The sequence below is a fragment of the Cupressus sempervirens genome, chromosome 3 (assembly GCF_028749045.1).
Source record: "Cupressus sempervirens isolate cs-2001-9-10 chromosome 3, ASM2874904v1, whole genome shotgun sequence".
In the NCBI taxonomy this organism is placed as follows: Eukaryota; Viridiplantae; Streptophyta; class Pinopsida; order Cupressales; family Cupressaceae; genus Cupressus; species Cupressus sempervirens.
In genome coordinates, this window is record NC_143120.1 from 489,246,718 (window position 1) to 489,269,363 (window position 22,646).

The 22,646-nt window shown below is 34.4% G+C and overlaps 1 protein-coding gene across 1 annotated transcript in view; it reads right to left on the bottom strand.

Annotated features, from left to right (window-relative positions):
* Positions 1-19,483, bottom strand: part of LOC149567302 (protein PIN-LIKES 7-like) — a 58,811-nt gene extending 39,328 nt beyond the window's left edge. The window contains exons 1-2 of the mRNA XM_089820484.1: positions 19,218-19,483; positions 425-504 (exon numbers count right to left, since the gene is read on the bottom strand). Coding sequence (XP_089676610.1) covers positions 425-504; positions 19,218-19,352 — 215 coding nt within the window. The 5' untranslated portion in view covers positions 19,353-19,483. The remainder of the gene's footprint in view (positions 1-424; positions 505-19,217) is intronic.
* Positions 19,484-22,646: the final 3,163 nt, after the last annotated feature.

Consider the following 22,646-nt stretch of genomic DNA (forward strand, 5'->3'; position numbering starts at 1 on the left):
TGAATACTTATTATCAATACCTATGAAAATGATTGTCTTATTTTTTATGCAACTTTGCAGTCCTACCCATATAAGCAAGGGAAAATGCATTCCAATCACTTTTTTTGTACACAACTTCGTAGATGCACTAGTTGTTATGGACCACTGAATGCAAGGTATCTTACTGTCTGGTGCTTTTTAAAATATTCATTTAAGAATAATATACCATTTAAATTGTACATATAAAACATAATCTGAAAAATAGTACACAACTAAATGCAGTAGATTTAGCAAATCAATCACAACTAATAAGAATTTTGATAAAATTACAGTATTCTTTCTGTTTTCAAGTTTCAATTGCAATGGTAACCACGTCTCCGTCATGCTGACCAACTTGTTGACATGGCATAAAATAATTGAAAAAACTTACTACTGCACCACTTACCAAGAAATTATATCGTCAAATGTCACTGATTTTGCCAAGCTTGCAAACATAAGAGCTGGTGTAAACACAATAAACACAATCTGCAGAATGACATACAAACCAAAAAAATATAAGAAACTTATTTTTGGTTTCCATGATGGGAGTTCTCAATTATAAAAATTATTGAAAGACTCTGCAGAGAATAATATAGTGCTGATTCAAAACAACTAAATGCAAGAAAAATAAGTAGCTTAGCTTTTAATAAAATAATCATTTGACAAATGGCTAGATTTAACACGTTCCAGTATCCGACTTTTTAAACTCTTAAGAAAAGCTTTACCTCTTCGCAAACATACTTAGACCTTTTAAACGAATAGAGAAGAAAGGAACTTTGCATGGTGTAGTCATGGAATACAACAACCTTACCTAGCATACATGAATTTTTTCACCACCATTGTCGTGTATCATATTCAAGAGTCCAAGTTACATCCAAATCTAATTTTATCAGGTCATACCCTCTAAAAGCATCAATTATAGACTATAGAGGCCATAAATAAGGCTATCTTTTGATCAGTTTAATTAAGCTAAAGCATACAGTGTAATCCCATGTACTCTTGTCAAAACTAAAGACCTGCCATATATGATACTCTCATCAATAACTCACTTTTATGTGTATTTACTACTTTATTCTTGTGTCATGGTCCTTGGCATCATTCTAGAATAAAACAAAAGATTTCTAACATCTACAAAGTCAAAGATAGTATATCGGGCAGCAGATCTTAATATTTTTGTTTTGTAAAGTGCTTATCTTCTCATTCAATTTGATAATGAATTTTCCTTTTCTCTCAACCATTTTTTGGCTGATTAATTATTCAAAAGAAATTACTGATAAATCACTTATGTTCTTCCCTTGAATATTTATGTAAGCTTTACAATCCCAAAATAAAAAGTTTCTATTTCTGGTTCAGATCTGGTCACCAGGGCCTGCTGCTGGTATGCTTAGGCCACTACTCTATTGGGTTTGATCGGGATTGAGATTGATCATCCCCCTCCCTATCAATTTTCTATAGATGCTACCACTCACCTCCTCCCCTCTCGTCATGAGTTGAACAGGCATGTTAGACTCAATATTTATGAACAGTAAATTATGACGACTTGGAGCAACACTTCAAGAGGGTTGCGTTCGAGGATGGCCTTTTATTCCAAGCACTTCTTAGATATCCATGATGAGATTATTGTGTGTCCTACCTATTTAACTCAACATTGGTGCCTTGCCCTTTGTATCTCTCTCAGTTCCGTCAAAGTTGGATCCCACCAACCTAGATACCAAACTGATCATCACATTGACAAAGAGGACAAGATTTGCCACTTATGTACCCTTGCAAAGACAGAACCAGAGACTCACTTAATTTTCCATTGTCCCATCTACTATGTGATCATAGGGAGGTTTTACTATCTTTTCAGAGATTGCAAGTCCTTGTTGGCTTTTTTTAGTTACATTGTCTAGTGTTCTATTTCTAGGAGGCCACTCAGCTTCAGTACCGTACTTTGAGACTTTATGCATCCATGTCCCCTGCCAAGGGCATGAAGTGGCAGTTCTACACACCTGTTCCCATCCATATCAAATCAATGAGACCTTGTTGTGGACTCACAAGACAACAACACTCCTCATCCAGTAGTATTTAGAGATGGCCTGGGACCCTTGGTCGCCATGTTCCTTATCATTGTGTGCTAGACTTCTTTCGGCCAAGGAAGGACCCCTAGCCCTTTCCTTGGTGTCCTCATCCAGTAGTATTTAGAGATGGCCTGGGACCCTTGGTCGCCATGTTCCTTATCATTGTGTGCTAGACTTCTTTCGGCCAAGGAAGGACCCCTAGCCCTTTCCTTGGTGTCCTCCTTTGCTTTCTTTGTTTCTTTTCTCTTTCACAAGCACCATTTGGTGCCCTTGTTGTGGGTGGTTTCCCTTGTTTGTAAACTTTCAGTCCCTTAGACACTTGTTTTGATTAAGTAAAAACAGGTTTTGAAAGGACCTGAAACCTTTTAACAAAAGGCCATAAAGATATAACAATGAGGATAAAAATACAACTGTGGAAAACCACCCAACAAAACAGAGGGACACACCAAAGTTCCCAACAAGAAGACAAACAGCCCAAGAAGTAATAGACCATCAAGATTTACATTTTGGTCCAGTCTTTTGAGAGCATAAAGACATATCAAAAGAAGGAACAGAGGATTTACCTTTTTTTCCTTTGATTGATGTCCAACCATCCTCTACCTTCCCAGCAGCCTTTTGCCAGTCCCAATTGACCCCCAACAACCCCTCATCAATAGAGTCGGCAACAGAAAAAGGGACAGCAACAACATTACAATCCAAAGCCAGCAAAGGGACAACAGTCGAATCAACAGAGACAACAACAGGCAACGAGTTAGAAACAACATTATGATTCGAAACCATCATAGAGACAATAGCAAGCGACGAGTCAGCAACAACATTTTGATTCAAAACTGTCATAGAGACGACCTTCGAATCACCAGAAACAATAACAGAATCCTCGGCCAAAGAGAGATCAATATGCGAAGAGCTATACGAGCCATCCACCTCCATAGAAACCTTATGAGCCGTGTAGCGTTCATTCAAAACCCTCGACCACCAAGAAGGTGATTTCATCGATCTAGCCTTGTCAGAGGAGCAACTCGTAGCAAGATGGCCAATCTTATGGCATTTCCTACATCTGCAAGGAATACCCTCATAATCAAGCAGTTGAATCCAAGAACCAGTTGGAGAAGCCAACTTCAACATTTTTGGAAGCCCCTTGGCAGTATCCATCTCCACTAGGATGCAAGCATATGTTGTCCTATAGACATTGGAAGAAACCGAATCAACCAATATGAAATCCCCAAGAGCATCCCCAATAGCCTCCAGGATTGAATCCTACCAAAAATGAAGGGGAAGATTCGGTAACCTCACCCAAAGAGGAATCTTATTATAAAGGTTTCAGTAATCGAATTAAATGCTGGAAACCAAGGTTTGTTTGGCCATCAGGGGGTACCTTTCCTCCCAAGAGAAACCACGACCTAGTATGGCATTTCTATCATCAACATTAGCAAATTTCACAATAAGAAAACCCCATGCCATAGGGTATATTAAAGATTTCAATAGTCGGATTAAATGCTAGAAACCAAGGTTTGTTTGGCCATCAGGGGGAACCTTTCCTCCCAAGAGAAACCATGACCCAGTATGGCATTTCTATCATCAGCATTAGCAAATTTCACAATAAGAAAACCCCATGCCATAGGGTATATTTGCATTTATTCCGAAATGATTGGTTCCCAAAATTTGGAAATCCAAGCATACAAATCTAAAAGAAAGGGCCAAAAACCCCAAAAACGAAAAATAGCAGCCGTATTGGAGTAATCCACCACATATGAGTTGATCTCCTCAACTACATCTTGTTCAAAATAAAGCACAAGGGGATTACTAACTGGGACAGGCATAGCCGAACGACTGACTGAAGATGGCTAGATCCCCTTCCTCACAGGATCCGAAATAGTTGCCTCATATGCAACCACATCTGCATAAGAAAGAGCAGAACGAACAGGAGAAAAATTCGCAGTAGGAGAAACATGAACACCGGGACCAGGACCACTCCTAGCCGCAGTAGACACCACATGAGGAAACCTAGCCACAGTCGTCGCAAAAACAAAGATCTGAGAAGCTCCCTGGGCAGGCAGAGACGTCGCAAAAGCCCCAATAACTAGCGCAGGAGAAGACGATGGACGAGCAGGTGAAATCACAAGAGCAGGAGTAGGAGTGATCTTCACCGCAACCAGTGCAACAACATCCCTGACCGAAGGGACCACAACAAGGGCAGTCATAGAATGAACGACAGGAGCAGAAGTTTGAATTCGCCCATGGGCAGGAGCACGGGCAAGAGCGAGAGGCATTGGTTTCTTGTTGGACATTAATAAATTGTCTTATCTGTTTCAACTTTCCAAAAGGCATGTAGTAAACAAATACTAAAGATCCATAAGATTTTTTCATATAAAATATTATAGAAATCGATCACCTTATATTGTGATAAAATAATGAGAAAATGTATTTTGAGGAAGGTGCCTTTTTGGCAAGTGGGAACATAAGGTCATGTGCATGATGTTGGCCAATTGTATTGACTGAATGAAGAAAAAGGGAAGAATTTATCCCCATAGAAAACAATAGCCATAGTTAAAAGTTGGTTGGTGAGGAAAAATTTCCGATGGGATTTTAAATCTGTTCAACAATGAAGGATAAGAGAAAAAGCCTTGAAAGAGAAGGATAATGGTCCTTTCTGGAATACAAGAGAGTCAAAGACAAAACAATTTGGTTCTAGAAAGGGATGATGACTCACCAAGACAAAAAATGTGGTGGAACCACTTTGAGGGCTGCTTAAGAGACTCTAAATAAAGAAGTTGATCAATATATCAAACATGATATGTAATCTGGAAAACATGACTTGAGGGTCTGATTCATTAGTAACAAGTCAATGAACTTAAATGTCCAATCCAAATAAGTATCTCTATTGCAATATTACCTCTTCCTCATCCATTTCTCAAACTGATAATAGATCACAACATTTTAGAAACTCCACAAATGAACGCGTGGTGATATTTTAACTTTCTTAGAGTAAGAGACAAGAGAACGAGCTCCCAAAGAATCCCACAAATGAAATGGTATAGAATATGGGTAGCTCCTTCAGTAGCTAAGGTGCCACAAAATAATGAGTTACCTCCTCTCGAAATCTACCTCACAAATTTGATGGCAACAATTCTAGCATACATGTTCTGTAAATGCAGTTCTAACACTATTCCCAAGTAATAATGATATGAAGGAATCTAACTAGATTCAGTAAAGTAGCAAACACTTAATTGTGAAAATCTCATCACCCTCCTACACATATATTAGTATATAGTATACACCAACATCCTTTGTAGCAATCGGGAAGTTGGTTAACAAGTTAGTGAATTGTCTAGCTACTTGGTACAATGGGCAAATAATTGACAATAGCCTAAGCGTTCACAATAATTGTGACCTCTCCAATCTTTAACAAAAGTAGCATAAACAAATTTTGTAAGTTATACTTGTGGGCACCATCTTGGGCCCCAAATCAATGTCATTTATAGTGTGGAATAATCAGTTCTTCCGAGATGGTCATAGTTAACATTGAACTACACAAACTTCAAATTTTCTTCAACAAGCATCACCACAATAACAATCAATATAACCCCATCAGTGAAACTAAAATTACACTAGGGATGCATCCCTCGCCTTATTTCCCCTGTCCCCATACCTGGGACATTTAAAGGACTTGGGGACAGCCAAAAGACATCCCTCATCCCCTTTTTTGCAAATCTAATGGGGGCATCCCATCCCCCCTTTTTGCAAATCTAATGGAGACATCCTAGAAACTTGGGGAGGATTCCCAAAAAAAAAGGGGACGTATGTAAGTCCTGAGAATAGTCGAGGACGCCATAGTCATCCCCTGACCATACCAGAGACGATCGTTTGTCCTCAATTTTGTCCAAGCAAAAAAGTCAAAAATAAATAAATTAATTAAATTTTGTTTAACAAAAAAGCCAGAGTCTTGAGTATAGGTGACTCCAACAGTATAGCGGGGTGTTGATTTTGAAGATGCGACCTAGGTTGATAAGGAGTAGGTACTAGCAAGATTAGTTGGGGTTCCATTAAACTAGGGTGCCCTTCTTCCCATGGGTTATGACAGAGATGACTCTGATTTTGATGCAAAGTTGGCTAAATCGGAATAGGCGCAATAGTGTAGTTTAATTTTTATGTATTTTGATTTTTATATTGAAAATGAAACTATATGGAAGCACTAAGGCTTTGGACTTTTTGGTTTTGTAACTTATTTACATATTTTTTGTTATCAATAAATTCCAATTTCCAATTTTGAATGCATATTGTGTTTTGAAACAATGAAATGTTGTAAACTTATGTTTAAGGTTCTATGATGCAAAAACTAATATACTATTGGCTTTAAAACTATCATTTCACCTTCTAAAAATATCCAAAATGATTATCCTAACATCGTGGACGCCTAGAAAGGATTCAAGCGGTTTGATATTATCATCATTGATTCTGGACAATTGTTAAACATGGAGCACTTTTTCATAGCAGCCCCCTAACATGACAATTCTAACATGGTCCCTGATTCCTACAAATCATCAGAGGTCATCTGCGGCAAGAAATTCTTTCAAAGTCTTGTCATTTAATAGAAATTTGCTCAGGTAGCTGTCATTCTCTTATCACCCCAATCATCCCCAATTAATTCCTCATGGGATCCCATTGATGAAAAAAGCAATGAGGCATCCATACATTATCCATAGTGACCAAAAGACTTGATGCTAAGGAATCCAGTTGTTTAGATTTAGCTACTCAATGGCAATGACAATGGCAGAGAGCAGGGCAGAAAGGAATATTCCAGATCTAGGCACTACAATTCAACAATTGATAGGTCAGTAGCCATTTCATCACGTCTGCATCCATTGCTACCACCGCACAGTGTCTTTTTTGATCAATGCTACTTATTAGGGTACTTCTATATCTGCGGTCACGATTTTTTGAGGAGCATCAGGCTGATTGCTTTTATTAAATGGAAATGTTCATCATTATAAAAGAAAACACTTTATTGCAATTTATGTTCCTCTAACAAACTATATCACAAAAATCTAGATAGAGGAAAGCTCTAAACAGCGAACAGATGAAGAATTTAGCTGCCGACTCCACTGAGGCAAAAATATTTCCAAAAAGAGCTAGGTGACCATAATACCGGATGATGAAATCAAGGCTGTTAGAAGAAATTAACATCAAAGCAGCAGAAACTCAAGGAAGATGAAATCACTGTCCTGGGTCATTCATAAGCGAGGATGGACTGTCAAAAAGAGTACGCCCACTTTTCTTTCCACATTTGTCTTCCCTTAATTCCAGTCTAATAGCTATATTGGGCATCCCATTAAAATTATTATTATCTCTAAAACTGTTGCGATCCAGCCTTCGACGTCTCCCCGCCTAGAATTTTTTTGCACTGAACCAAAAATAACTAGAAGCAATCAGCCTCTTCCGCTTCTGTGACAAGAGCCATTCTGAAATTCCCCCTTAACATGGAAGCAAGCAGTCACGCTCAAGACATTAAACTACTACTGGAACAGATTCCCACTCAAATCATACTTCAAGATATACAGTTTTATCTAATTTAAATTACTTTTCATGACTATACAGCAGTGGCGGAAACCAAAAGCAAACTAGCTAGCCAGCAGAAGCGTATTGTTCTGCTGATTGATAACGACACAAGGACAACCAAATCGACGTCGTCAACTGTTTAAATAAGCAAGAAGATTATCTCATAATGCGAAGGCACCATCAGTTTGAATAAAAAGGCAAGATGAAGACTTACCATAGCTGTCCAACATAATCAAAATCAAGTAGAACCCAACAGATCGAAAAATGCAAAGAATTTCCCAATGGCTGAGAACCATGTATTTTTGGATCGTGCACATGAAAGAGGCATTATTGATTGGCCCTAGGGTACTATTAGAATAAACAGGGCTGGTCCTCTTAGCACCAAGTGCCAAGTGCATCAGATGTCCCAGCTTCTTAAAATATAAGCAAAACGCTGCATTACGCAAGTTATCTTCATAATGCCGGCTAATATTTGTATATTCGGATTGATTATCACTAAATCTGTTTTCCACGTTCTCTTATAGCTCTTATTCTTCCCCTCTTCAGACTAGACATTTGTTTATATGTCACTCACATGTTGAATTTGGTCCAGATGACCAGCCTCTGATATTTATGTACCTACTAAGATTATTCACATGAACTGTCATATACACAACACTTTTCACGTTGCAATTAAATGATCCCACACCAGATTATCGTAAATGATTGTAAACGTGATTCGAGATTCGTCCTGCCAAAAAATTCTCAATTAAACTTGGACAAATATGAAATCGGGGGTCATAACAATCTATGAAGAACCCGTGCGACATTGGGGAAACACAAGAATCGTCTCATCTTCCCCAATTTCTTTTAGATTCCAAAGGAAAAAGCGCGAATTGTAGTGCAGGTTACGCACGAACTGTGAAGATAACTTTCCAACAGCCACATATACATAAATTCCATGGCGTTGCTTTGAGAGCTCTGAGGGAGTGGTATAACTGACCTTATTAATATGATGGCGAGCATCTGCAGTGAGCACAGAAATGCATGAAGTTGCAACAAAAGCTCCTAAACCACTGATTATCAGGAACCTCAGCACTGGCATCGCTGCCACCTCCAATAACGCCCAGAACGCCATCTTTCTTTCCTCGCTCCTTATCAATTACCAGTGGCTTTTTTTATCGACCTAAAGATAAGACCTGTAATTGGAGTACACCTTCCATTGTCATTGCGAGTGATTAGGAGTGAAGGCAATGCAGCTAAGACATTGCCCAGTTCAGCGTCTACTTCTAGAGCCTCATATAAATAGCACTCATAATCTTTATACTCCCGCGAGTTTCATGCGTATATCGTCACGGCATGACATGTCTCGCCATCTTTCACTAAATTTAATTCAGTAGGCCGTTCATTACATATATCAGCCAGTTCAAGTTCACATGTGATCAACTTTGTAGGGCGTATATGTATTTATATATTGGAGGTAACATTTTATTGAGAGTTTTAAGACTTATTATACAACTATTCTCATCAACTGCGATGTCAAACTGGAGATGGAGAGGCTGAAAGAGGCTGAAAGAGTTTACATGCTGTGCAATTCTGGAAATTTCATGCTGTGCAATTCTGGAAAGGTGGCTGGAAACAGAGCAACACTCATACTTTGTTAGAATGTAAGGTATACAAGAATATCAGATTCAAATTTGTGGATATTATATTGAGACCTCTGGACACAACTTATTACAACTTATTCAGCCAAGAGAATATTGAGAAGTTAAAAATCATCTTCATCAGTCCAGAGTGAAATTTTGATGAGAATTTATTTTATTTCCTTTAAACACTCTTTCATTACTAATTGTTTTGAGTATAACTATTAATACAATTATGATTAATGTTTAAATACTAACTCATAGAGTTGTATTTATTCTAATAATAATTATGTATAAAAACAATATAAAATTTGAACTCTTTCAATGATTTTGTGAATTGTTTTTTTAATTTTTATTTTGAAAATGTTTTCATTTCTATTTTTTAATTATAACAGTATAAATTAGTTTTTATATTTAAATTTGTACAATCTTTTAGACTCTTTTACATAGACTAATTATTATTAAAATAACTTTCATTCAATCGAATTTTTAATTTATTTTTATAATATATTTATGAAATTATTAAAATTCTTTTAAATTAGAATGCATTTGCATTTAATTTTTTATTTTTAGAATTATTAAATTATTAAATTTTCATTTTTTATTATTCACTTTTAATTTTTTTATTTTTAACTTTCCTACTATATTGAATTATATTTAATATTATCATTCAACTAAATTTATTCCTATGTAATTAGATTTTGAATTTTTAGCTATTTGTGGAGTGTTGGTCAAATTTAAGTAGGGGGATAGAAATTGTCCCCCCAACTTAGACTTTTCTTGTGCCAATTGTCAATCATATACTAATTTTCAATAATTGAATATTTTTTTTAAAAAAACATGAGATCAAAATTAATGGGACCTCCCACTTTAAATTAATCCTAAAAAACTCCATAGTGCCAAAGTTTTTAAGCCCCCTCCATGGAGCTGCACCCTTAGTAAAGAGCCCTTTAAAATAGATTTTTTCTTTCATGTTAAAAAATAATTAAAATTTTATGGTTGTTCAAAAGAATTTTTATAAAAGAGTATGCGTGTATTCTCAATTTTTATAAATGTCTCTATATTTTGTAATATTCAATAATCTAAATTCTTCTAATAAATTAGTTTTGATCTTATAAACATTATAAATTTTCTATTTTATTTTAAATTATATATGTGATTTTGAAAGTAATACCCCCAGAGAGAGAGATGGGTAGTGCTCCCAAAACTAAAATCACCTAAATAAAAAAGAAAAAGTATTGAAAATGAATTTTTTTATGCATAAGGAAGGTGATATTTTGTGTGGAGAATAGTAGAAGGTGCTATTTTGTGTGGAAAATAGTAGAAGGGATGGGAGATAGACATAAATTAGTGTTTTAGTGGAGACCTCAAAAATGTCATTTTAACACTTATTTTCATAAAAGTTATATCATATTTTTAGAAATAACTAATTATATATGATCCCAAGTAAATATACCACTAAACTTAATCCAAAGAAATTTATGTTTTACACATATTACTTACCAAAAAAAAGAATATGTCACCATCTAATTATATAAACTCAACAAAATTATTAAATAAAAAACTTCACAAATAATAATATCACAAGTAAATTTATTACTAAACCATTATTATTTGCTATATGTGACTTAGTATTATATTTAATATTATACATAAATGTGATTTCATAATATGCATAATATATATGTATGATAAATATATATCATTTTATATAATAGATGTTTCTATGTTTTTTTTTCTTTCTATTTAGTTATGCTTCTATTTTGGTGAATGCATATTTATATTATCTTATTGAAATACAATATAATAAATAAAAAAATTAATTTTTAAAAATATAAAATTAAAAAATTTCTAAAGCAATGAACTTAAAAACTTGCTTCTTTATAATTATACATATATTACTAATTCATATTATAATTTTCTAATTTATATAATATTTAAATTTAAAATAAAAATTCACAATCAATTTTTTTCTCAAAACGTAGAATGAAAGACATGAAAAAAATTTAGCTGTTATAAAAAAATCATATGCCAAGTAGAGGTGACTGTCAAATTTCAAGCATGCTGCTAAGGTCTGTTTGATTTCTTAAAGGTGATAGGAATTGGGTTTTTCAAAATCCAGATTTGAAACTTTTTGTGTTTGTTTCAAAATTGGCAAAATGGAATTAGCATACTAGACTTCCAATTTTGCCTCAAATCCAATTTTTCAACTTCCTACTAGCAAGTACGAATTGAAAATCAAAACCTAATTATGTTTTTTAAGGAGTGCAAAAACAATAGATTGGACTACTTTTTGAAATTTGCTTTCAACTCCAAGCTTACGCTTAAAAATGTGTCTTCACACGCATCTTTCGAGTGAAACAAACAATTCAAGTAAAATCCTGAAAATCGAAATGAAGATTTGCAAAACCTTGATTTGGCTAAATCAAGGTTTGTGGAAATCTCGGTTCTTTAAATTCGACGAACCAAACGAACCCCTAATGCACTAGCTTAAGCTATCTTTGACAGACGCATCTTCATGAAAATTATTTTTATTTTATTTTATTTTATTCTAATGGCTTGCAAATATACATTGATGATATGCACGTTCTTAAAACCAATCAATAACATTCAATGCTCATTTATTTCCTAAAAGTACGTGTTCATAAAATCAAAGTTTAAATTAAACTAAAATAAAATAAAATAATTTAGAAAATTGGTCATTTAAGAGAGGACACGTGGCAACTCACATGTCAATTTGCCATATTTTAAGGAAAAAACGAAATTAATTGATTTGGTACATATACAGCCTGAGTTGGCCTAGTGGTGGAGAACTTGTACTCTTGAATGAGAGGTCACAAGTTCAAATCCTACTAGTGGGTAGGGTATGTACACCTCGTTTGAAGCACCAAGCGCCTCTCGAAAAAGAGTACGAGGTAGTCCCATATCACTGTCACCATATGTAAACCCAAAAACTATGGTTTCAGCTGATGGGGAAGAGGCCCTTCGCTAAAGCTGGTGGCTATACAGCCACAAGCGCCTCTTGAAAAAGAGTACGAGGTAGTCCCATATCACTGTCACCATATGTAAACCCAAAAACTATGGTTTCAGCTGATGGGGAAGAGGCCCTTCGCTAAAGCTGGTGGCTATACAGCCACAAAAATGCACTTCCTTTACATAGCTTTCGTATGGAAGTGCATTTTCGTAGCTGTATAGACGTTGCCCTTCACTAAATAGCAGAACTGCACCGGATTTACAGTTTTTAAAATTTATTAATTAATTTTTAAGTCACAGAACAGTAGTTCTGTGATTTTACAATTAATTAATAAATTCTAAAACTGTCATGTCAGGGACAAATTTTCTACTAGAGAGTACTTGTCTCTAACCTATCTTTTATATATATTAATAGTTAATATTTTTAATTATTTAGATGGATAATATGATCAATTTATATACTACTAGAACATTGCATAAGTTTTTTATTTTAACCCATTATTGGAAGCTCCCAATAACAAAGAGATATTCTTAAAAATTGACATAATTCAACTTACCGTAACCCTGAATGCCTATTTGAGCTTTCTTTCCTCCTCCTAATGTCTGACGGTTAAGGGGAATCTGGGCGCAGAACTTTCAACCATAAGACATAGAGCAAGTGGAGGGAATCATGATTTTAGACAGAGGGAACAAAAAAGTACTCCACGCGGCTGAAATTATTGTGGAAGCTGAGCCCACAGATTCATTTCCAGCTATTTCTGTAATTATTTTATGCCCCTTTTAGGTAAATGTTTGTTCTGTTTTGTAACCTGTCTGAAATATTTAGGGAGATTGCGTAGCTATACGTGTCTGCCTACCCCCTCCTTTTTCATCTGTTCTATACAAAACTTTGAAACTAGACCACTCATATACACCACTAGGTCGAAGTTCCATCCAGCAATCAAACATACTCTTCCATCATAGCACATTAAGTTTGCTAAAAGTGTGTCGTCTTTTGACCCCAAATCAATGTTATCAACTGTGTGCATTAATCATTTCTTCCGGGATGGTTGTAGATCACCTTGCTCTACTCAAAACTTCGTATTCTCCAACAGGCATCCCCACAATCACACGCGGCCTTTCCTGGCCACATGAACGCTAAAATACTATGATCTATCAGCATTAAAGATTTTAATTCACCTACAAATGACATTCACTATTGATATCCTAAGATCCTAGGGGCTCAAATATTACCATCGCTGTTTCTAGAGAACTTTTAGAAGAATATAACTACTGACTCCACTGAGACCAGAAACAACTGACAAAAAGAGCCAGATGGCCATAATACTCGATGAGATCAAGGTTGTTAAAGAGCTTAAACACCAAAGCAGCAGAGACATCACTATCCAAGGTCATTCATAAGCAAGGCCGGACTGCTAAAAGGCTTTGCACACTTTTGTTTCCACAGTTTCTTCCCTTAACTCCATTCTAATCACCTACATCGGCCGTCCCATCAAAATCAATCTTTATTTCTAGAACTGTGTAATCCAACCCTGCTCCTTTCCATTCCTAGCATGAAATCTTTTGCATTGAGCCAAAAATTACCGACCAAATCAAGCCAGCCCCTTCCACTTGTGTAACAAGTGTCACTCTGAAAACCCCTTCCCTAGCTCAAGACCAGAAGCCACCCGAGAAACAAATTCTCGCTCGAATCATACTTCAATACATACTACTTTAGCTGATCTTAAATGATTCTCATGACAATGATAAAGTTGCAGAAACCAAAAGCATGGAACAAATTAGACAGTAGAAGTGTACTAATCTGCTGATTAAACAAGCAACAAGGTTAACTCATGATGCCAAGGTCTGTCAATTTGAATGAAACGGTGAGAAGAGAACTTCCTATAGTTATCAAACATAATCAAAATCAAACAGAACCCAAGAGATTAAAAATATGCATAGCATTTCGCCACGCCTGAGATCTTAATAAAGTATCTTCGGATCGTGCAAAATGAGGCCTTTGGATCGTGCAAAATAGAAACAGGGTTGGTACTCATCATATCACCAAGTGCCAGGTGAATCAGATGTCCCGGTTTCTTAAAAATGCAGCATAATGCTTCGTTACACAGCTTATCTTATTAATACCAGCTAACATTTCTGTCTTGGATTGCTTACGACTAATATGTTTTCTATGTTCTCAAATATTTTCTTATTATTTCCCTCTTTAGAATTGACATGATCTACTGTATACCACTCGCGCTTGGTCCACAATCCAGATGACCAGCCTCCGAGGTTTTTGTATCTATTAACTTCATATTCATTAAAAAAATAGTAAAACTGAGAACATTCGAACAGACAAGTCAGATACACCATACGTTTCACGTTGCAATTATCACATTTCCCAATTCGGCAGCTACTTAGGGAGCCTATTTATACTAATTCCATACTCTTCTTCTACTCCCACGAGTTTCATGCGTATAACATGTTTCACTCATTGCCGTTCAATAGAATCTAATCGTACATGAACGCAGCTAAAATATTTGATTGTGAAATATGTGTTTTAAATACCGGCTCATTTATAACTGCATTTATTGTAATTATGAACCCTATGTTTATAACATATGTTAATATGTGAACGCCATGTTTATGAACATATGTACATATTGAAAGATGAACATATAGTTTCTAGACTAGATTGTGTAGAGGAAAACTTTAAGCCTTTTCTTTACGAGACTAAAACTTTCTAAAAATAATTCTAATATAAAATTCATGGGCTCCTTCTATGAGACGACACCCTTAGTAAAGAGCCCTTTAAAAAAATACAAAAGCAATTTGCTATGTATATTTAAAATAGATTTTTTTTCTTTCATGTTAAAAAATTATGAGAATTTTATGATTGTTCAAATGAATTTTTATAAAAGAAAATGCATGTATTCTCAATTTTATAAATATATCTATATTTTATAATATTCAATAATTTAAATTCTTCTAATAAATTACTTTTGATCTTATAAACATTATAAATTTTCTATTCTATTCTAAATTATATATATAATCTTGAAAGTAATAGGCCTAAATATATAGAGAGAGAGATGGGTAGTGCTCCCAAACTAAAATTACCTAAATAAAAAGAAAAAGTATCTGAAAATGATTTTTTCTATGTATAGATAGGAAGGGTGTTATTTTGTGTGGAAAATAGTAGTAGGGGTGATAGATAGACATAAATAGCTTTTTAGTGAAGACCTCAAAAATATTATTTTAATACTTATTTTCATAAAAGTTATATAATATTTTTAAAAATAACTAATTATAAATTATCTCAAATAAATCTACCAATAAAATTAACCTAATCAAATTTTATTTTTATTTTTTTTACAGTTTCACCATCTAATTATATGACCTCAACAAAATTATTACATTTAAAAATTCACAAATAATTACTCTATCAATTGGAAGTGATTTCACATATCCTTAATAATGAAAAGTGCCATCAATTTGAACATTAAAAACTTTTCAAAGTGAAAATCACAAAAATCACAAAAAGCCTGCTCCTAATACACTAGATTAAGCTATCTTTGGCATGTGTAAAAACTATTTTCTATTTCATTTTATTTTAAGGACTGGCAAACATACATTGATGGTGGGCACGTTAAAACCAATCAATAACATTCAATGCTCGTGTTCATAAAATAAAAATAAAAATAAAAATAAATATATCAATTTAGAAAATTGGTCATTTAAGAGAGGACACGTGGCAACTCACATAATCAATTTGCCATATTTTAAGGGAAAAAACAAAATTAATTGATTTGGTACATATAGATTGACAGGGGCAAGTGTAGGTTGTTGGTAGTGGAATGAGACAGCCGGAAATAGACAGAAAATCAAACATTGCCCTGTACAGAACAGTGTACAGAACTCCAAGATCCCGTGAACGAACGTGAACCTTACACTACTTTCGGGAACAGATGCGCAGCTTTACACTTTTCGGTTGGGAAATTTTCTCGAGGAAAGCTGATTGGGGAAGAGAGCCAGTATACCATTGGGTACTTCTGTCAGATACTTGTCTCTAGTCCATCCTTAGATATTTTTTATTATTTTGATTGGTTATATGATCAATTTATGTGCTAGTAGAACATTGCATAAGTTTTTTATTTTAACCCATGGAAGCTCCCAGTCCCAATGAGCAACAGCCTCTACAAAGAGATATTCTTAGAAATTGACATAATTCAACTTACCCTAACCCTATATGCCTATTGGAGCTTTCTTTACCCCTACTAATGTTTGATGTTTGACGGGGAATCTGTGTGCAAAACTTTCAACCGTGCGACATAGATTTAGTGGAAGGAATCATGATTTTATACAGAGGGAACAAAAAAGTACTCCACGCGGCTGAAATTATTGTGGAAGCTGGCCCACAGATTCATTTCCATCTATTTCTGTAATAATTTTATGTCCCTTTTAGGTGAATGTTTGTTCTGTTATGTAACCTGTCTGAAATATTTAGGGAGATTGCGTAGCTATACATGTCTGCCTACCTTCTTCTGGTTTCATCTGTTTCATATTAAACTTTGAAACTAGACCGGTCATATACACCACCAGGTCAAAGTTTCATCCTCTGGCAATCAAACATACTCTTCATCCTCATAGCACACTGAGTTTGCTAAAAGTGTGTCGTCTTTTAACCCCAAATCAATGTTATCGACTGTGTGCGTTAATCATTTCTTCCGGGATGGTTGTAGATCACCTCGCTCTACTCAAAATTTCATATTCTCCAACAGATACCCACAATCACAATCGGCCTTTCCTGGCTACATGTTACTCAATACTATCAGCATTAAAGATTTTAATTCAGCTACAAATGACATTCACTATTGCTATCCTAAGATCCTAGGAGCTCAAATATTATCATCGCTGTTTCTGGAGAACTTTTAAACATGAAGCACTTTTACATACCAGCACCCCAACACAGCAATACTGACATGGACTATAATTCATGCAAATCATCAAAGATATATAATCCGCTGAAATGAATTGTTTCAAGGTCTTGTCGTCTGATAGTAGTTTTCTCAGAATCTAGATTGCTGTCAATCTCTGATGACCGCAGTCGCTCCCCTTAATTTCTCATGGGATCCCGTCAATGACAAAAGCAAAAAGGTACCATATACATTATCCATGGTGGCCAAAAGACTCAGTTCCAAGAAATCCAGCTGTTCGGATTTAGCCACTCCATGACAATAGCAGAAGACAGTGCAGCAATGTATGTTCCAGATCTAGGGACTATGATCCCACTTGATCTATAGGTTATCGGCCATGTCATCATTTCTGCATCCACATTGCAAGACGTCACTTTTAATCAACGCCACTTACTGGGGCATTTAAATATATGCAGAGACATGAATTGTTGAAGATCATCAAGCTAACTGCTTGGCCAATAAATGGAAACTTTGAATATCGTAAAAGCAAAATGCTTTAATGTATATTATGTCCCTCTGAGAAACTATACCACAAAATCCAGATAAAGATTCGAACAGCAAAAAGAAGGAGAATATAACTACTGACTCCACTGAGACCAGAAAAAACTAACAAAAAGAGCCAGATGGCCATAATACTGGATGATGAGATCAAGGTTGTTAAAGAGCTTAACACCAAAGCAGCAGAGACATCACCATCCAAGGTCACTCATAAGCAAGGCCGGACTGCTAAAAGGCTTTGCCCACTTGTGTTTCCACAGTTTCTTTCCTTAATTCCATTCTAATTACCCACATCAGCCGTCCCATCAAAATCAATCTTTATTTCTAGAACTGTGTAATCCAACCCCACTCCTTTCTATTCCTAGGATGAAATCTTTTGCATTGAGCCAAAAATTACCGACCAAATGAAGCCAGCCCCTTCCACTTGTGTGACCAGTGTCATTCTGAAACCCTTCCCCTAATATGGAAGCAAGCAATCAACTGAAGACAACAAGCCAACCCAGAAACAAATTCGCTCAAATCATACTTCAATACATACTACTTTACCTGATCTAAATGATTCTCCTGACAAAAATAAAGTGACGGAAACCAAAAGCATGGAACAAATTGGACAGCAGAAGTGTATTAATCTGCTGATTCACAACGTCTCAAAGACAATCAGATCACCATCATTAACTGTTTAAACAAGCAACAAGGTTAACTCATGACGTCAAGGTCTGTCAATTTGAATGAAAAGGTGAGAAGAGAACTTCCTACAGTTATCAAAAATAATCAAAATCAAATAGAACCCTGCAAGACGTCAAAAAAACGCAAAGAAATTCGCCACGCCTGAGATCTTCATAACGCATCTTCGGATCGTGCAAAATGAGGCACCGTTGGTTGGGCCTTGGATCGTGCAAAATAGAAACAGGGCTGGTCGTCATATCACCATGAAGTGCCAGGTGAATCAGGCCCCAACTTCTAAAACAAATGCAGCACAATGCTTCATTACACAGCTTATATCTTAATAATACCAGCTAACATTTCTGTTTTGAATTGTTTACGACCAATGTTCTCAAATATTTTCTTATTATTTCCCTCTTTAGAATGGACATGATCTGTATACCACTCACACGTTTGGTCCACAATCCACATGACCAGCCTTCGAGGTTTTTGTATCTATTAACTTCATATTCATTAAAAATATAGTAAAAATGAGAACATTCGAACAGACAAGTCATATACACCATACGTTTCACGTTGCAATTAAATAATCCCAAACCAGATTATCGTAAATGAAGATTAGATAATCTTCCTGCCAAAGACAATTTCACTTAAAAGTCTGAAAATTGTGAAATCAGGGCTCTAAAAAATCTGCGCAATATTTAAGAAATACAAGAATCATATCATCATCCCTAATTTCCTTCAAAATTTAAACAAAAAACCGCGAATTGTGAGTGCAAATTGAGTACGAAATGACAATCTTTAACTTGCAACATCGATAAATTAAGCTATTCCATGGCATTATTCGGAAAACTTTAAGGAAGGGCACTGACCTTATTGATATGATGGCGGGCTTCTGCAGTGAGCACAGAAGCGTATGAAGTTGCGAGGAAAGCTCCTAAGCCACTGATTAACAGGAACCTTAGCACTGGCATGGCTGCTACAAACAACAGCCCCCACAACGCCATGATTCTTTCCTTGCTCCTCCTTACTCTTTACCAGTGGCTTTTCTTAAATGAAAGATGAAGCCCTGCAATTTTTGGGCAGAACTTTGCTTTACCAGTGAAGGCAATGCAGTTATCACATTTCCCAATTCGTCAGCTACTTAGGGAGCCTATTTATACTACTTCCTCTTTTTCTACTCCCACGAGTTTCACGCGTGACATGTTTCACTCATTGCCGTTCAATAGAACCTAATCGTATATGAACGCGTGTTGAGTAAAGGCTAACATTTTGATTGTGAAATATGTGTTTTCAGTACCGGCTCATTCATAACTGCATTCATTGTAATTATGAACGCTATAGTTGTTGAGTTTTTCAATACTTGTTCATTATTAATTGTATTCAATGTAGTTACTGCATGTTATAATTATTATAACAATCGTAAATAATATAAAAAATGGTTTTTGAATAGTCTAAAAGTTTTGTCGACCATATTGTCTTTTCAGATTCTTGGTTCTTGCTGGGGTTTTCTGTCATGTGTTTCATATTTATTTAATTTTGTTGTTTCGTATGTTAATTGATTTTATTTTTCCTATTGTTTCACATGGACATGAATGCAAGCTGGTTTTTGATTAAATAATAATAAGAAGAATATATTTATAAGAAGTAATAACTTCTAGGTAATAGTAACAAGTAGGTTTAGGCGAATTCTAAAGGGAAGACGATTTCTGATTTTCTGATTTTGCAAGTTAACGACATGGAGGTCGAGAAGTGCAAGTTGTGCTCCTCTCTAGAGGAACAAGTGGTTGTTATGAACCAAGAGGACCCCAAATTACTATTCAGTTCTTGATAGAGGATTGAGCGAATATCTTCCTCAAGGAGAAAGGCGACAGGAAGGCTAACTAGTGCCTTTTCCCTCCCTCTGATTTCTTTATGTGTTCTTGGTTTTTTTTGTGGGTCACCGACTTGGTTAGCTTTAAAGCAGTGATGTCTTTGTTTAAAATCTTGTTATGTTTAGCTGGTTATGGTACTCGGATATTTTGTTAGTTGTTTAGAAAGTTTAGGGGTTGTTTTTTTTCCGCTTGATCGATTGATAATAATAGAATATTTATATAAATAATAATAATATAAATATAGATTAGAAAGTTTTTCAATAATAGATTAAATGATTTTGTATTGTACTATTGATTACATTGTATTTTTAAACTATTGTTTTTGTTAGGGTTTTCTTGACTGTCATTTTTATTTGTTGTTTCATGTAGATATAGATGCAAGGCGAACAATACGATCCATTGATCTCCAAAAAATAATAACTTTTAAATAGTGCATGAAAATTAAGTATTGTTTGAAACTTTCAAAAAAGTTTAAATGAACAAATGAATTTTAGTAACCTACTATAGACTATCAATATCATTATTAACCATTTTGTCTTTGTTTAATAAGATCTCTACAAGATTGACAAACTTATACAATCTTTTAGACTATTCATTTAAAAGAATTGAATTAGCGAATCCTTCTTATAAAACTGTACATCCTATTGCAATTGATACAGCCGACATAGTAAATAAAAAATAATTCATTTTAAAATACCTAAACTTTATAAAATAAAATAACTTAGATCCGCTGTACCATGGCCTATCTTTGACATGTGAGCGTCCAGATATCTTAATTATACTTTATTATAATTTTATATTTTATAATGCATCAGTGGAGCGTAAATGTGTATTTAATTTTTTGAGTACGAGATGATGTCTAATTCTATTCAATGAAATTATGAAGAAAAGGATTATTCAACAATAATACTAAATATTAGTTCATTAATAGTTGTCTTCAATGTAATAATGCATGCAATAGTTAGTTATGTAATAATAACAATAATGATTGTCTAAAATATAGAATAAAATATTTGGGAGCAATGTTAATTATAATGGCTTTTTAGATTCTTGATTTTTGTTGAGATTTTTTATCATTGATTTTTTTTTTCAATTTAGTAATTTTTTTGGGTTTATTAATTTTCTTTTTGTTTCACAAGTAAGTGAAGGCAATTTAGTTTGATTGAACAATAAGAATATTTAATCTCTAATAGGTAATAATCTATAAATAATTATTTTTTCAAATAGATCTAAAAAGGAAAATCTTGAAAGTGATTTGAAATTTTTAAATAAGATTCAAATAGTTAAGACTTTATAATGGTTTAAAATTTTAAGGTAAGATTTAAATGAATGAGTTTTAATGATGTTGATAAGTAAAATATATTTTCACATTAAATTAAATTTAAAACTATTAGATTTCGATAAGAATACTATATAGTTTCTAGATTGGATTTTGTAATATTAAAAAAAATTGTACATTAATGTTTCGAATCACACTCCATTAGAATGCAAGAGAGTGGCACAAGAGAAAGATGGTAATATTGTTATGAGGATTCAACTCATTTATAGAATAATGGCTCACATGAATTCCTATCATAAAATAAACAAGTGCCACTAAGTGGCTAAGTACTTGCCTCTAGTTTAAAAGTAAATCAAATTTAAAATTAATTAGCATACAAATTCATATATGTGATAAAGAAAAAGAAAATTCCTAATGTAGAATGTAAAAAAAAAAAAATTAAATAGGTTTATGAGAAACTGTATTCAATTATGCACACTTTGAATTAAAAGTGTATGAAAATATGTGAAAGCTATGAAGTAGTAAAAAGTAACTAAACAAAACAAGGTAGAAAAAAACTTGGAAACTATATATTATTTTTAAACAATAAAAATTCAACGTAAGATTCATTTCTTTTTTATTTGGTTTAAATTTTTAAATTTTATTAATATTTAATATTTTATTTTAAAAATAATTCTAAATAATAATAATGATAAAAATGACTATTAAAATAATAAAAAAATTTAATATTTGAATAATCTTTTTTATCCATTTAATTTCATTTTTTTGATAGGTAATATTTGTTTTTTATTGATATTGATAAAGAGAGCACATTATGGCAATATGGATAAGAGCCTTATAGTTTAAACTACCCTTACCCTGCCCTTGCTAATACCATTAGATAAACAAAAAAAAAGAGTATAAACACTCTAATAGAACACACTACCCACCCATACATTAAATCGATTTCTAAAATAAAAAGAGCCACCACCACCCTTAGTGTCAACTACTTCTTGAACCAATTCACTGCTTCCTCATGAGAAAAGGTTGGGGTGGAGCGGTCATCCTTCACCGAGAACACTTGACTCATCCTGCATCGCTTTCCACTGTCCTTCCCCTCATCAATAAGAAAAGAGGCATTGACCCATATTCCCTCTATTGTGGACGCA